Below are 17469 nucleotides of genomic sequence, written 5' to 3' on the forward strand. Positions count from 1 at the left end.
CAGTTAGCACAGCCTCACAGCCACATCTTCTGCCTCTAATATCTGCTCCCTTAATAAAGTGTAAAGTTTCTGCTGGTACCTGTGTGGGTGATGAAGTGGGAAAGCAAGTGTCCAGAGGGCATCATGAGACTTTGCTGATCCTTCATCTGAAATTGGCTCTCTGGTGCTGTAGGAGCGATCTTCTTAGCAACTTGTGTAGGATTGTGTAATAGTTCATAAAGGAAATCACTTTTCCCTCCTTTATTTTGAAAGGCCTCAATTATGCTTAAGATAGTATTCTTATACTTGCAAAGTTGGAATTAAGCTTCACACAGGAGCGGGGTTGCTCACAGTGTTCTGTGACCCTGCCTAAAGCCCTCTGGAGGTTTGTTTCTTCGTGGTTCATCTGGCAACACCCAAAGCCTTGCACTCCTTTCTGAAAGAAACTGGGAGTGTGGGTTGTAAATTGTAGCTTTCTGATTCCATTGGTTTGATCTGAAAGTAGGGAGCAAGATATGTATGAAGGCGCACCGGGACTTGCAGGTAGCCATTGTCTCACTCCCTTGTGCAACGTAAATTTTGTCCCTTGTGGTACCAGTGGACGTTTCTTCAGGTTTGCACACTAAGTCTACATGACCTTAGAATTGTCTCCTTGTGTTTTAGCAAGGTAAGGGGATTTGCTGTTTAGATGAACCTTAGATTTAATAATTCTGTATGTTCTGTATCTTCCATCGTAACTCCTTTAATAATGAGACAAAATGAGCTTAGGGACTTCAGAACCAGAATTCATGTCTTATTGAACACTAATAACCAGAATGCCTTTTAAGTTTTTTCTGACATCAGCGTATGGACTAACAAATTATAACACACTGGATATTATGTTGTGTGTGCTCTTTAGGAACGTTCAGCGTGTTTTGCTTTGGTTCTCTGTGTGTGTGTGTGTGTGTGTGTGTGTGTGTGTGTGTGTATGTAGTTCTGAACCTTTGCTTTTTTTCCCTCAGGATTGGTGGAACTCTACATCATACTCTAACTATTACAGGACCTGGAATGTGGTAGTTCATGACTGGCTGTATTACTATGCTTACAAGGACTTTCTTTGGGTAAGCAGCAAGATTTAGTTGATGTTCAAAAAATGGAGATTCTTTTCCAGAAGGTATTAGTATTGTGCCGCTGGAAGAAGTTACACTTAGTTGTCTTCAGTTTGCTGTGGGCCATTTAGGTCTATATGTCTAAGAAACCTTATGCTTTGAACACTACTCCTTAGAGACTAGTATGTACAATTACTAGATCTAATACCATGGTTTTGCTTTGGGTTTTAGTTTACATGGTTACAGTAAGAACGCATGGAGGCATTTGGAGACGTTGAAATCATCTACCAGTAATGGATCGTTTCTTTGAATCTGATTGCCAACAAATAATCTAGCTTCTTGGTTTTTGTTTTTGTTTTTGTTTTTGTTTCTTTGCGAAAAAAAGGGAAACATTTATGTTTGGTGTATCTCCAGTTGGTGATATGTGTCTTTGAGACCTTCTTTAGAATGGAATCTATTTAGACTGATGAAGTGTAATCTTGAATCTCGTGATTGATTAATGCTGGTATCTCTGGATTGCAGATTTTAGTTGTTAAGTAAGTGACTGTTGGGTTAAGCAATAGCATGATGTGCAAATAGCGCTATAGTCGAGTGAGTGTTCTTTCATTTGTAAATATAGTTTCACTTATGGACAAGGCATGTCGCTTCCTTCCAAATAAATCATAATTTAGTTACCTGTGAAAATGGGGAGGATGCCTGTCCTATCTATCGTACAGTGTTACTCTGAACGTTGAGATTGGATGTGATGTGTCCATCTATAAATGAAAACTGTGGTCTGTGGTAGTGAATTACAAATAGAAGTTACAAATAAGTTTTTGAAAATATGCCCAGATCCTTTGACATTAATGGCTTTGACAATGCCTCATTTTACTAAAATAAGGATTCTTAAGCATTAGATGTTTTTTGTAATTATTTCACTACATTTCATTTAATCCAAGGAGTAGATCGGAAAAATCAAATACCAACATAATTAAATAGGTGCCTTTAGCATGTGATAATTTTAAGTCTTATATACAGTTAACTCTTGAACAACACAAGGGTTAAGAGTGCAGACCCTCCCACACAGTCAAAAATTCGCATATAATTTTTGAGTCCCCCAAAACTTAACTACTAATCACCTACTATTGGCTGGAAGCCTTACTGGTAACAAATAGTTGGTTAACACATGTTTTGCATGTTATATGTATTTATTACATACTATATTCTTACAATAAAGTAGGCTAGAGAAAAGAAAATGTTATAAGAAAATCAAGGGTCAGCTGTGTATAGTTCATGCTTATTACTTTTTAAAAAATGACTTTTTCCTATTCTCCTTTTATCCTAGTTTTTCACAAAGAGATTCAAATGGGCTGCCATGTTAGCTGTCTTTGCTGTGTCTGCTGTAGTGCATGAATATGCCTTGGCTGTTTGCTTGAACTTTTTCTATCCAGTGCTTTTCGTGCTCTTCATGTTCTTTGGAAGTAAGTATCTTGGCACGCTGTGAGTACCGAGTATCAAGGTAAAAGAGAAATTGAGAAAATACAAGGCAGCATAGAGGCAAGGAGTTAAGATGGTGGAGAAGTAGGGGGATCCCTGGGCTTTCCTCATCCCTCAAACATAGCTAGTATTGAGGTCAGATCACTTGAAACACCCAGGAAATTGATCTGCGGAGTGGCGGAAGAATCTCCACAGTTGGAGGAAGAGAGCTTGGCAGATACTAGGCGAGTGGAAGTGAATTAGGGGAGAGGAAAATGGCAATGCCATGGAAGGGAGGGAACCCTTTCTGTGAAGAGACAAAAGGGAGAGAGAGAAAGAGGGATTTAGGAAGTGTGGCACTGGGTTAGCACAAGAGGAAAACTTCTCTGGACCATGGACTGGGGAGCGAGAAGCACCGAGTGTCTAGTTCTGTTTTTGTGTTTGTTTGCAAACTGCATTCCGAGCTCAAACTCTTGAGGTTTTGGAAGTGTGCAACCTTCTCTGGATTGGAGCTGTTGGCGTGCGCTCCTGGGGAGGAGGGAGTTGGTCCTGGAGTGTATAGAGTGGTGTAGAGATCTCTGGGGCGCATTGGGAGGGAACATTCTCCTTCCTGGAGTACTCTTGGAAGAGGGTTTCTTGCCTCCCCAAGGACAAAAGACCCAGTAGGTGCCAGCCAAAGGCCTTTCATCATGAAGGTAGAGAGGCTCTACCCCAGAGGAGGGGAGCGGATCTGTATGATGCTGGGTCCTTTTAGACGCTGGGTTTTGGATCCCAGCTGTCTGCAAGGAGAAGGTGCAGGATAGTTGTAGCACAGGGCAAGCTGACTGCCCTCGCTATTCGGTGAGGGCTGCCTGAATACCAAGAGGTATGAGATCCCCGGTCCAGGGTTGAGAGATTGGGATGGCACCATTCCCCCCCCCCCCCAACATCAACATTGTGGGACTTCAGAGAACAACACAGCTGCCCCCAGTGGAGGCAGGACTTCCTTACACCAAACCCCGCCCCTTCGTGCCTGGCAACTGCTTATTTACTGGAGCAAGACTGGCTGACCCAACTCAACCGCAACTGGCCTCTCCTCCAGACCAGCACAGCCAGCACCCAGCATGCACCAAGTGCACTGAAAATCGAGTGCTTGACAATGACACCTGCAATTCTTTTTTCTTTTTTTCTTTTGGAACCAGGCTTATAGTTTCTTGTTTGTTTTTTTCATTTTCTTTTCTCTTTGTTTTGGAAGGGGCTTTTTTATTTTTTCTTCTTTTTCTTTTTTTTCCCCTTTTTGTTTGGAATCAGCCGTATAGTTTTTTGATTCTCTGTTTGAGAGGTTTTTTGTTGTTATTGTTCCCTTTTGTTTCCTTTTTTTTTTTTCCTTTTTGGTGGTGGGTGGGGGGGATCAGGCTTTCCCTCTCTCCTCCTGTTTTCCAGGGTTACTCCAACAAACAGATCAAAACACAGCTAGTTAAAGGTCCAAACACTCCCTCACTGCAGACAAGGAGGAGCTCTGCAGAGGACTGACCAGTGGGAAAGAGCAGCCAGAATGCAACAGCAGGGTGCACACCATATACCAGAAACACTTCCTCGAGTGCCAGGCCCCAGACAGTGTACAGCCCCTTTTTAACAGCATTGCTCTCAGGTCTAGGAAATGTAACAAGATTTTAAAACACACAGAAGACAGAAACTTAGCCAAAGTGACAAGACAGAGGAATTCTCCCCAAAGGAAAGGTCAAGAAGAAATCATGGGTAGGGACTTACTCAAAATAGACAAAAACAATATATCTGAACAAGAATTGAAAACAAGAGTCGTAAGTCTACTAGCTAGTCTTGAAAAAAGCCTGGAAGACACCAGAGAACCCTTGCTGCAGAGATCAAAGACCTAAGAACTAATCAGGCTGAAATAAAAGATCCTATAACTAAGATGCAAAACAAACTGGATACAGTGAAAACGAGGATTGAAGAAGCAGAGGAGAGAATAGGTGATATAGAAGGTAAAATTGTAGAAAATAATGAAGCTGGAAAAGGGAAAGGAAAGTGTTAGATCACAAGGGAAGACTTAGGAAACCCAATGATCCCATGAAACGGAACAATATCTATATCATAAAGTCCCAGAAGAAGAGTGAGAAAGAGGGGCAGAAGGTTTATTTGAACAAATTATAGCTGAGAACTTCCCTGATCTGGGGAAGGAAACAGGCATCCAAGTCCAAGAGGCAAGAGAACTCCCACCGAAGTCAACACAAACAGGCCAACACCATGACATATAGCGAAACTTGCATAATACAAAGATAAAGAGAGAATTCTGAAAGCAGCTAGGGACAAAAGGTCCTTAATCTACAAGGCTAGACACCTAAGGTTAGTAGTAGACCTGTTCACTGAAACTTGGCAGACCAGAAGTGATTCGCAGGAAATATTCAATGTGCTGAATGGGAAAAAATCTGCAGCCGGGAATGCTTTATCCAGCAAGACTGTCATTCAGAATAGAAGGAGAGATGAAGAGTTTCCCAGACCAGGACACCTGGGTGGCTGGCTCAGTTAAGCGTCCGACTTCAAGCCCTGCTTTGGGCTCTGTGTTGACGGTACGGATCCTGACTGGGATTCTCTCTCACTCTCTGCCCCTCCCTACCCCTCTCTCATTAAAAATAAATAAACTTAAAAAGAAAAGCTTTCCCAGACAAAAACTAAGGAGTTCATGACCACTAAACCACCCTGCAAGAAATTTAAAGGGGGTCTGAGTGGAGGAAAAAAAGACCAAAGCAACAAAGACTACAAAGGACCAGAGAATGTCACCAGAAACACCCAACTCTACACATAACACAATAGCACTAAACTCCTCTATCTTTCAATAATTACCTGGAATGTAAATGGACTAAATGCTCCAACCAAAAGACATAGGGTATCAGAATGAATTAAAAAACAAGATCCATCTGTATTCTGCCTACAAGAGAGCATTTTAGACCTAAAGACACCTGCAGATTGAAAGTGAGGGGATGGCAAACCATCTGTTATGCTAATGGAGGTCAAAAGAAAGCCGGAAGAGCCATATTTATATCAGACAAACTATTTTAAAGCATAGACTGTAACAAGATGAAGAAGGGCATTATATCATAGTGGGTCTATCCATCAAGAAAATCTAACAACTGTAACAACACTTACAATGTGGGAGCACCCAAATATATAAATCAATTAATAACAACATAAACTCATTGATAATAATGCCATTATAGTAGGGGACATTAATATCCCACTAATAGCAATGGACAGATGATCTAACAATGGACAGAAAATCAACAGTGGCTTTGAGTGACTCACTGGATGGGTTGGACTTAACAGATATATTCAGAACATTTCATCCTAAAGCAGCAGAACATACATTCTTCTTGAGTGCACATGGAACATTTTCTGGAATAGATCACATACTGGGTCACAAATCAGCTCTCAACAGGTAGAAAAAAATCTGTATCATACCATGCAAGTAAACCACAAGAAGAAATTTGGAAAACTTTCAAATACATGGAAGTTAAAGAATTAGTTAACCAGGAAATTAAGAAATAAGAAAAAAACAAAAAAACATGGAAGCTGTTTAAAATGAAAACATGACAGTCCAAACCCTTTGGGTTACAGCAAAGCAGTCAGAAGAGGAAAGTACATGGCAATTCAGGCCTATCTCAAGAGGCAGGGAAGGTCACAAGTACACAACCTAACCTTATACCAAAAGGAGCTGGAAAAGGAGCAGCAAATAAAGCCTAAAGCCAGCAGAAGAAGGGACATAATAAAGACTAGAGCAGAAATAAATGATACAGAAAAACTAACAGATCAATGAAACTAAATGCTGGTTCTTTGAAAGAATAAACAAAATTGGTAACCCCCTAGCCAGACTTACCAAAAAGAATGAGAAAGGACCCAAATAGGTAAAATCATGAATGACAGAGGAAAAATCACAACCAACAGCACAGAAATACAAGCAATTATAAGAGAATACTATGAAAAATTATATACCAACACACTGGGCAATCTGGAAGAAATGGACAAATTCCTAGAAACCCACACACTACCAAAACTGAAACAGGAAGAAATAGAAAATTTGAGCAGGCCTATAACCAACAAAGAAATTGAATCATTTATCAAAAATCTCCCAACAAATAAGAGTCCTTGGCCAGATGGCTTCCCAGGGGAACTCTACCAGACACTTAAAGCAGAGTTAATAACTATTCTTCTCAAACTGTTTCAAAAAATAGAAATGGAGGGAAAGCTTCCAAACTCATTCGATGAAGCCAGCATTACTTTTATTCCAAAACCAGGTAAAGACCCCACTAAAAAGGGGAATTAAAAGGCCAGTATCCCTGATGAACGTGGATACAAAAATTTTCATCAAGATACTAGCAAATCAAATTCAACAGTACATTAAAAGGATTATTCACCATGATCAAGTGGGATTTATTCCTGGGCTGCAGGCTGGTTCCATATTTGCAAATCAATCAATATGATATACCACATTAATAGAAGAAAGGATAAGAACCCTATGATCATCTCCATAGATGCAGAAAAAGTATTTGACAAAGTACAGCATCTCTTCTTGATGAAAACCCCCAAGAAAGTAAGGATAGAAGGAACTTACCTCAACATCTTAAAGACCATTTATGAAGATCCCACAGCCAATATCATCTTCTATGGGGAAAAACAGAACTTTCCCCTAAGATCAGGAACACAACAGTGATGTCCACTCTCACCACTGTTATGTACTGGAAGTCCTAGCATCAGCAATCAGATAACAAAAAGATAAAAGGCATCCAGATTGGCAACGAAGAAGTCAAACTTTTACATTTTGCAGATGACGTGATACTCTACATGGAAAACCTGAAACACCCCACCAAAAAACTGTTAGAACTGATATATGAATTCAGCAAAGTTGCAGGATATAAAATCAGCGTAGAGAAATTGGTTGCATTTCTATACCCAAATAATAAAGCAGCAGAAAGAGAAATCAAGGAGTCTATCCCATTTACATTTGTGCCAAAAACCATAAGATACCTAGAGATAAATAACCAAAGAAATAAATGATCTGTATGCTGAAAACTATAGAAAGCTTATGGAAGAAATTAAGGAAGACACAAAGAAATGGAAAAACATTCCACGCTCATGGATTGGATGAATAAATATTGTTAAAATGTCTGTACCACCCAAAGCAATGTACATTCAATGTAATCACTATCAAAGTAACACCAGCACTCTTCACAGAGCTAGTACAAACAATTGTAAAATTTGTATGGAACCAGAAAAGACCCTGAATAATCTAATGTTGTAAAAGAAAACCAAAGCTGGAGGCATCAAAATTTTGGCCTTCAAGCTTTATTGTAAAGCTGTAATCATCAAAACAGTATGGTACTAGCACAGAAACAAACACATAGATCAATGGAATAGAATAGGGACCCAGAAATGGACCCACAAATCTATGGTGTACTGATCTTCAACAAAGCAGGAAAGAGTGTCCGATGGAAAAAAGATGGTCTCTTCAGCAAATGGTGCTGGGAAAACTGGACAGTGACATGCAGAAGAATGAAACTGGATCACTTTCTTACACCATATACAAAATTAAATTCAAAATGGATGAAAGACGTAAATGTGAGACAGGAAACCATCAAAATCCTAGAGGAGAAATCAGGCAGTAACCTCTTTGACCTCAGCCTCAGCAGCTTCTTACTAGACGTTTCTCTGGAGGCAAGAAAACAAAAGCAAAAATGAACTATTGGGACCTCATCAAGATAAAAAGCTTCTGCACAGTGAAGGAAACAATCAGCAACCCCAGAGTCAACTGATGAAATGGGAGAGGATATTTGCAAATGATGTATCAGATAAAGGGTTACTATCCAAAATCTATAAAGAGCTTATCAAACTCAACACCTAGAAAAGAAATAATCCGATGAAGAAATGGGCAAAAGACATGAATAGACACTTTTCTAAAGAAGACATCCAGATGGCTAACAGACACATGAAAAGATGTTCAACATCACTCCTCATCAGAGAAATACAAATCAAAACCACAGTAAGATACCACCTTACACCTGTCAGAATGGCTAAAATAACTGAGGAAACAGCAGATGTTGGTGAGGATGCAGAGAAAGGGGAACCCTTTTGTAGTGTTGGTGGGAATGCAAACTGGTGCAGCTACTCTGGAAAACAGTATGAAGTTTCCTCAAAAAATTAAAAATAGAACTACCCTACCAGCCAGCAATTGCGCTACTATGTATTTATCCAAAGGATACAAAAATGGTGATTCAAAGGGGGCACATACACTCCAGTGTTTATAGTAGCGCTATTAACAGTAGCCAATTATGGAAAAAGCCCAGATGTCCATTGACTGATAGATGGATAAAGAAGACATGGTTTACATATACAATGGAATATTACTTAGCGATCAAAAAGAATGAAATCTTGCCATTTGCAACAACACGAGTGGAACTAGAGTGTATTCTAGGCAAAAAGTCTGTCATAGGAAGATAAATATTGATTTCACTTGTGGAATTTAAGAAACACAACATGGACATAGAGGAGGGGAAGGAAAAATAAGATAAAAACAGAGAGAGGCAAACCATAAGAAACTCTTAACTACAGAGAAGAAAGAGGGTTGCTGGAGGGTGTTGGGTGGAGAGATGGCCTAAATGGGTGATGGGCATTAAGGAGAGCACTTGCTGGGATGAGCACTGCATGTTATATGTAAGTGATAAATCATTGGGCTCTTCTCCTGAAACCAGTACTACACTGTATGTTAACTGACTTAAATTTAAATAAATTAATTAAAAAAGAAAAAAATCTATAAGGCAGTCTAGAAAACCAGATGTTAGTTAATACCATTTCGAGGCAGTGTTTGTGAGATGCTTACAACATTGATTTTGAGTAATTTAAACACACACTGTTGCAGGGTGCTTAAATTTGAAGTAGAGAAATGGACATAAAGAGCCTTGAAGACTAATGACAACAGTAATTTGGGAGGTCATGAAAACTTTAAACAATTCAGTGTTCTCTCCCTGAAAAACATGGACCCTTTTTTGGGTGGGTGGGTGGAGGGACAAGGTTAAATATGAATGAGTCCATGAAATATATTTTCACCTGTCCTGAATATTATTTGATTTCCAATTAATCACTGATAAATTTTAACTCTGAAGTTTCATTTTCACTTATAAGACCTGTATACCTGTATAAATAAATAAACCTGAATACCCACAGTTGATGCTCATTGTGATGATGATCAGAGCATATATCTGAAGCCACTTATTTCCTGACAGATTGTTACATTTTTTATCATCTTTCTGACTTCAGTGGCTTTCAACTTCATTGTCAATGATAGTCGGAAAAGGCCATTTTGGAATGTTATGGTGTGGACTTCCCTTTTCGCGGGCAACGGAGTCATCCTGTGCTTTTATTCCCAAGAGTGGTATGCACGTCAGCACTGTCCTCTGAAAAATGTGAGTCCTCATTCAGGCTGGAGCGGAAAAGCAATGTTTTCGCCCCCTGGTTGTGAGGGTTCGTGGGCAATATTAAGAAGAGTAGTGGAGATGATGCCAGATTAATGTTAAGGGGAGGGAGGTAAAAGGGTTAGCTTATTATTTGATCTTACTGCACACTCTTTGAAATTTTTCTTTTCTCTGGTTTTGTTTACACTGAGCACTCCTAGTTTTCGGTCCTCTCTCTCCTTTTTTCTCCCCCTTTCACTGCTTTTTCTGTAGTGTTTTCTGATTTTCTTCCTGAAAATTTTCGTCCTGAAAATGTGGTGTTCTGCAGAGTCTTCTCAATGGCACGTGTGCCCCTCCTGCCACCACGTCATCCCAGAATAGTGAACTGTTTGTGAAAAAGTCCAGCTACACTCATATGCCTAGGATCCCTTTTCCCTTGATTTTGTTGTTGTTGTTTGTAATTATGTACGATTCTCATTTTTAGAGCCTTCACTTTTAGTTGCGTATGGAGAACTCCCGAATATTTAATGGTGCCTCCTTGATCTATCTACTTGAGTATCTCTCACGGGGACCTATGACTGAAGTTGCCTAGAGTCCAGTTAATCAGCTTCTCTCCCAAAGCTTCTCCTACGGCCTTGTTTTTGTTATGCTGCCCCAATGCTCCCTCCTTATTTCCTGTTAACCCCCTTTTTACATCTGAACTAGCTGCTTTGGGCTGTCTCTGGTTATGGTACTCTCTGCAGTCCAAATCCACCTGTCAGATTTTCTTTTCAAATCCGGTTTGGATGCAACATCGTCCAGCTTTTTCAGATTCTTGCTCCAGTCTTTTCCCATTTCTGACCTTTCACGGTGCTTCATCTGTTCTCATTTAGATAATTTAGTCATTTCAAACCTCATATTATAGTAATTTGTGTATATATTTCATCATCCTCACCCTACCACCATTTAGATTTTAGACCACCAAAAGTAGGCCTGTGCTAAGATAAAATGCAAGATACAGGAAAGAGGTAGTGCCTGTTTGGAATTTGGTCAGAAGCTTTGTGTAAAACTTGTAAATCGGTATAATCTGTATTGCAGATAAAAATCTTTTGAATTAGTGAGCTGCTTACAGCTTAGAGGTTACGGAAGTGCTGGGAGGCATTGTAAAACTGTGCGGTGTGTAGCATTAACACCCCTATCTACCCTGACACCTCGTGCTCACAGTGCCTGCAAATAAGCCACTCTTCCCTTCTTTTTTCCCCATCGAAGCCCACATTTCTGGATTATATCCGTCCGCGTTCCTGGACTTGTCGGTACGTGTTTTAGAAGCTTGGACTCCCGTTTCATTCCCTGACACTGAAGATGGGATTTCTGCCTGATTTGGGGCCAGCATCTGTTTCCAGCTGTTACTGAAGTTATCTGTGCTATTTGGACCACTCCAGGCTTTACAGATGGCTTACTCCATTCCTAGGTCAGCTGAGATGTTGGAAGTTTACTGGAATCTTGTGTACTTGAAGCAGTACTTTTTTTTTTCCCCCCTACCTTTTTGGGAGAAGGGAGACTTATAGCTGACATAATGACAGATTTTTGCTGGCTTTTTGTTTTTTGACTCCATTTAAACATCATGACTAAATATGTTTTCTTGGCCACTGAATTAGCCAAAACACGAAGAAATCATTTAAATATTTTAGGCTTAGAAATTTTTTCATGCACACTGTTGGAATGTATGCTAATTAACTGTGTACTTGGGAAAGAAAAAATAATGTGGAACATCTTGCTGTTTTTAGTAGAGGGGAAATAACTAGTTTCCAAAGATAATCTTGTTATACATCTTAGTTGTATTTTTTTTTTTTTTTTTTTTGGAAAGAAGTACAGTTCTATTCAGTTTTTGCCTTGTTTCTCTATAAGGTGTAGGTCATAATTTCTGTGAAGCAAAATTATACCGTTCATTTTGAATTCCTGAGTTTACATCCGAAATATTATAAACTGAGGGGGACAGAAGTAGGAAGGGAAAAAGAAAGAAGTGACCCAGGACAAAGAAAAACGCTTCCTTGTACAGTTTCCAAAGCAATTTTTAAAGACTTGCTGCATCAATCGTGTGTTTAAATTATTTTATCATGGAATTTACGTGGAAGGTAACTGCTTTGTTTAAATTTTAAGGTAATAACTTTTTGGAAGTTATTTAGAAGTACCCTTTGGTATACTTATTGTTTAATAAATACTGACTTGAAACATTTTGCACACTAATAAGTCTGTGACATATAAGTATTAATCACCTCCATTAATATTAAAGTGATTTTTAAAGATCCAGAAGCTGGCTTCTGCATTGCTCAATTATGGCATTTTTAATGGTAGTACGCTTTAGGTGAAACAAATTAATATGTGATCATTTTGAAGGAAAGGTACTCTATTATGTGATGTTTCCGTGTTATAAGATGCCCATTGCTGATAAAGTGTGGTGTGCAGGAATTGTTTTGTTCGTACGTATGAGGTGTGATTATGTTTGTAAAGACCAAGCACTGAACGGGATACCCGCGACAATGTAGTTGAAGTTTCCACTCAGTGAAGTGAGACCGAAGAATCACCCAAAAGAGGATTCTTACTTGGAGTAGCCACCTTGAGAAGTTATCTTGCTGTTATAACAGCCCTACTTCCATCCAAAAAGTTTTGGGACATCTTTTTGGAATTGTTTTAAAGTCTGCTTGAGTCTCATAAGAAGGTAAATAGACTTTGTTAGTAAACACACCTGAATTTGTACCGCAAGTATCCAGCCTCATTACCAATTTTATTCCAATACCTTTGATCCATATGAGTTCAGGCCATTCCCAAACACCAAATCCAGCTTTTTAACAGACAAAAGTGCATGTGAAAGGAGGTTATTTTTTAAAAAGTAACTCCCATGTTCCCAAGCGGTAATTGTCTATACAGTGGTCTGGTAATTGTAATGGAGCCATAACCTCCACGGATTGCTTTAATATAGCTTGTACTTTCTGGCATTTTTATTAAAAATTAAAATGAGTCAATCACTTGAGTTGATAACTCTGTTTTTAATATGACGAGGGAGTTAAGAAAACCAGATTGATCTAAGACTTATTTATGCATAAGTCATCTACTTAAGGAGTGCTAGGTCTCTGAGACCATGGAATTCTTAGATCTGTATTTCTGTTAAGTGCTGTGGATGTTACACTCTCATTGATGAGGACTTTGTTGCTTTGTACTGATTCTGAATACTGTATTTGTTGGACTGACCAGTGCTGTTTTTTTTTAAGCTCTCCTCTTCCTTTTATTGGTGATTTTGTTTTTCTGCCCAAAGACTTGGATGTGACAACGAATAATATGCTTAAAACTAAAGACTCTAGAATGATAAGAATGCTCTAAGAAATTTTCACAAACACATAAAAAATAGCTGCTTTCTGTGAGAGAAACTAGTTTGGTAGCTGTGGCCTTCCTGCTAGCTGCTTTCAGCAAAAGTCTTTTTCTTTAAATCACTACTGTGGTGCCTGGGTGGCTCAGTCAGTTGAGTGTCTGGCTCTTGATTTCGGCTCATGTCATGATCCCACAGTTTGTGAGATCGAGCCCCGCGTGGGGCTCTGCACTGACAGCACGGAGCCTGCTTCAGATTCTCTCTCCCTCTCTCTCTCTCTCTGCCCCTGGCTCCCACTCGTGTGTGCACTCTCTTGCTGTGTCGCTGTCTCTCAAAATGAATAAGTAAATGTTAAAAAAACAAAACAAAACACTACTTACACTCCTAAATAAATTAAAACCTCTATATGTTTTAGGATGGTTTATTGATTTTTCCTCTTGCTAATAGGGGTCAAAGTTAGTTACAGGACAATACTTTTTTCCTTATGAACAGGAAAGAGTTTCAAATTTTGTTCCTGTAAGAAGTATTTTAAGTTTGTTTATTTACTTTGAGAGAGCAGAGAGGGTGTGTGCATGCATGAGTTGGGGAGGGGCAGAGGGAGAGGGAGAGAGAATCCCAAGCAGGCTCTGCCCTGTCAGCGTGCAGCCCAATACAAGGCTCAATGTCTGGAGGGGGTTTGATCTCACAAACTGAGGTCATGACCTGGGCTGAAATAATCGAGTCTGATGCTAAACCTGCTGAGGCCCCCCAGGCGCCGCTCCTCTTCCTGTGAGAAGTATTAATGATAGCAGCCATTTTTGTGTTTTTTTCCCAAAACAACAGCTAAATCTCAACCTTTGTCATATATCTGTTAGATGCTTTCATTTTCAGTTCTGGATAGTGAAGGAAAATGGGTTTTGTTTGTTTTTGGTGGATTAATCTCCTGCAATTGCCTAAATAAAGTTGCTTGCTTTATGTTAGAATTTAATCAGAACATTGAGGCTGCTTGTGACCTTTCAGTAACTACTATTTTTATTTGTTTGATAGTGGACTTTACTGGGAAAAATTAGCGTAAAAAACATTCAAATGCATAAAATTTAAAGAAGACCATAAAATTATACCTTTTAGCTATGGTAGTCATAATAGCAATCACAAATAAGATAAACCCTAAATTATTGCCTAAGCAGACGCTATTTTGTCAGGCTTCTATTGCAAAGCCCGAGGCAGGAAATACTGTAGTTATTAGAGGTGAGCCCCAATGATGAATTTGCATTTGAAGCTGAAGAAAGGGGAAAAAAACCCAACATGACAGTAACTGCTTTTTGCTTTTGGAAGCATAAGGAGTGGGGAAAATGTTGTTTTCCTTTTAGTTGTAGGGTAAAATAGGTGACATTGGCAGGTTAATAAGGTGTAGGATGTAAATACTCTGTAATTGCAAACACATTATGTTGCACAAGTAATTCATTTAGGATAGGCAGTTTTCATTGAATTTTAAAATTCCACTTGCCTGAAAAATGGAATCCTGAAGTCTTTGTAGAAAGCCTAACAGGGGCGCCTGGGTGGCTCAGTCGGTTAAGCGTCCGACTTCAGCTCAGGTCACTATCTCGCGGTCCGTGAGTTCGAGCCCCGCGTCAGGCTCTGGGCTGATGGCTCAGAGCCTGGAGCCTGCTTCCGATTCTGTGTCTCCCTCTCTCTCTGCCCCTCCCCCGTTCATGCTCTGTCTCTCTCTGTCTCAAAAATAAATAAACGTTAAAAAAAAAAATTAAAAAAAAAAAGAAAGCCTAACAGAACAGTGTGTATTTAAAGATTGGTCATGTGGGCCATGTAGCCTAAAAAGATATAATTTATGACTCGTTGAGGCCCTTTATGCAAAAAGATAGGTTTGCTTTGTGTGGCCACAGGTAATTTTGCGTAAAGTTTATTGTTTTGTATGGCGAAAAATAACGAAGATAAACTACTACAACTGTGGTAACCAGAGGCCTGATGTAGCATTTGTTTTAATTATGGAACCATTAAAAAAAGTAAATTGTTACACATAAGCCCAGCATGCAAAACAGATAAAATATAGCTGCTTCTGGTTGAGATTGGGATGGCTGGCTGGAGCCGTGTTCTTTGGTACACCTGTTCTCTCCTACCCAAAATACCCAGTCAGAGCATCACAGGCGCAGCAAAAAAGCGTGCACAGGCATTTGATGCAGACAACCCCATGCTTACTAGCGGCATGACAGTGGGCACAGTTGCTTCATTTATCAGAGCCACAGTTTTCCTCATCTATAAAATGGGGGTGATAACTACCTCATAGGTTTGTTGCAGAGCACTAGTTCTGGCCAAAAAAGGGCCTCGTTATCCTCTTACCCTCCGTAAAGTCTAAATCTGAATCCTTATTATCTTGTTGGAATCTTTTAAAAATGTGAATGTTTCAAATGATGCACACTCCCGAGAATATGTGCTCTCAAACAGACTCGAGATGATGTCAGTCCCCATCATACCTTGACTGATTTATAAGCTCTCCCAAAATGGAACCGACAAGAATTGAACAAGATTGAGTGGCACTCATGTTTCCGCCTCCAAAATTACTTTCATCTTTATCTTGTTTAGCATAGGGGTAAGCTGCTAAAAAGAAAAGTATGTCCGCTTTTACCTAGGTATTTAAGTCAAGTGTTAGAACTAATGTGTATATTTTATAGTTAAATTTTAGAATTTATGGAGAGGAAGGCAATTAATGAGGCCTTACTTTTGCCAGTGTAAAGAATGCTTATCGTCTTGGAAGGCAAAATTCTTAATGGAAGACATAGTTCATACTTTTGTTAATAATGTGTAACGGGCTTGCTTACTAATCTTGTGCAAAACTTTGTGACTTATGTAGTTTATATAAGACAGTTTATATATGTATGCGTATATACTATCCGAGAAAGGCCTTAGACATTGCTTTACATATCTTATCTCCAGGCTTTACGTTTATGGCTCAGAAACCGAAGAAACTGGGACATAAACGTTTTGAGGAATAAAATGAGTATTATTAGTAAAGCTTACATAAGCATTTGAGTAGTTTCTAGCATCACTAAAGTTTCTATCCGGTATATCAGGGAATAGAATGTGGGAACCCAGTTTATGAAGGAGGTAAAACACGGCTTCAACTCTGGTTGAAATAGGGAGAATAAAGGCCTTCCGGCTTGCCACCCCCCAATGATCTTCTCACCATAACTTAATGCTCTGTTTGAACATCAAGAATGATAAAATCGATCGGCTTTACATTAGTAGGAATGCTGTACAATCTATATAATCTACAAAGTTCTTAATAAAGTTTCCATTTTTTGTGTGCGTATAGCATAAAGACTTTTTTTTTTGAGAGAGAGCGCGTGCAAGCGGGGGAGGAGCAGAGGGAGAGAGAGAGAGAACTAACAGGTTCCACGCCCAGCACAGAGCCCAAAGCACGGAGCTCGATCTCATGACCCTGAGATCATGACCTGAGCTGAAATCAAGAGTTGGATGCTAAACTGACTGAGCCACCCAGGCGACCCCATAAACCATCAAGACTTTTAAGTAGCTAATTTGGACTTGAGAAAAAGAAAGGGTTATTCTCAGAAGTAATGTTTTTTTTTGTTTTTGTTTTTGTTTTTTTTAATTCCAGATTGCCTCTTCTGTATTCCTTCTTTCTAAATGCTTTCTTCTTGCTTCTACATTACAACCTTGCATTCCCATTTCCGCTGTCAGGATGCCCGTCCCGGTGGCGTGCTTTCAAGCTGGCAGACACTCCACTGTGCTGCGTGGTGGTCATGTTTTAACAAAGTGGCAGATGTACTTTTCTCATTGTTTTAAATAATTCTGAAACAGGAGGAAGTCTGTGCGTCCAGTCGATTAGGGATACAATTCGAATTCCCGTGTGCGAATGTGCCAACTCTTGGGTGAGAGGAGAGAGCTCAGGCCCCAGCCAGCCAGCACTCTGCCGTTTGGCCGGTGCGGCAGCGTCCTTCCTGGGTCTCCACCTGTCCAGCTTGTGCTTTAAATCTGTCATGTTCTGAGCGCAGCAGAAGGGTCATGGAGAACCCGAGGTCTTTTCTAATTCAGTCGTGTTTACTCTTTTTCTGAGTTTCCGATTCAGGAGCCCCATCCCCTCGTCCCCTCCCCTGGTTGTCGAATCACCGGTACCATCACTTTCTTTAGTATGCACGGTCTTAATGTTAAC

At 39.7% G+C, this 17469-nt stretch overlaps 1 protein-coding gene across 2 annotated transcripts in view; it reads left to right on the forward strand.

Annotated features, from left to right (window-relative positions):
* The window catches only part of SOAT1 (sterol O-acyltransferase 1), an 86547-nt gene extending 69948 nt beyond the window's left edge, over positions 1 to 16599 (forward strand). For both annotated transcript variants that reach the window (XM_049634044.1, XM_049634045.1), the window contains 4 exons: positions 981 to 1079; positions 2392 to 2527; positions 9828 to 9973; positions 11210 to 16599. In XM_049634044.1, the coding sequence (XP_049490001.1) occupies positions 981 to 1079; positions 2392 to 2527; positions 9828 to 9973; positions 11210 to 11266 (438 nt within the window). In that variant the 3' untranslated portion in view covers positions 11267 to 16599. The remainder of the gene's footprint in view (positions 1 to 980; positions 1080 to 2391; positions 2528 to 9827; positions 9974 to 11209) is intronic.
* Positions 16600 to 17469: the final 870 nt, after the last annotated feature.

The sequence above is a fragment of the Panthera uncia genome, chromosome F1, assembly GCF_023721935.1.
Source record: "Panthera uncia isolate 11264 chromosome F1, Puncia_PCG_1.0, whole genome shotgun sequence".
Taxonomy (NCBI): Eukaryota; Metazoa; Chordata; class Mammalia; order Carnivora; family Felidae; genus Panthera; species Panthera uncia.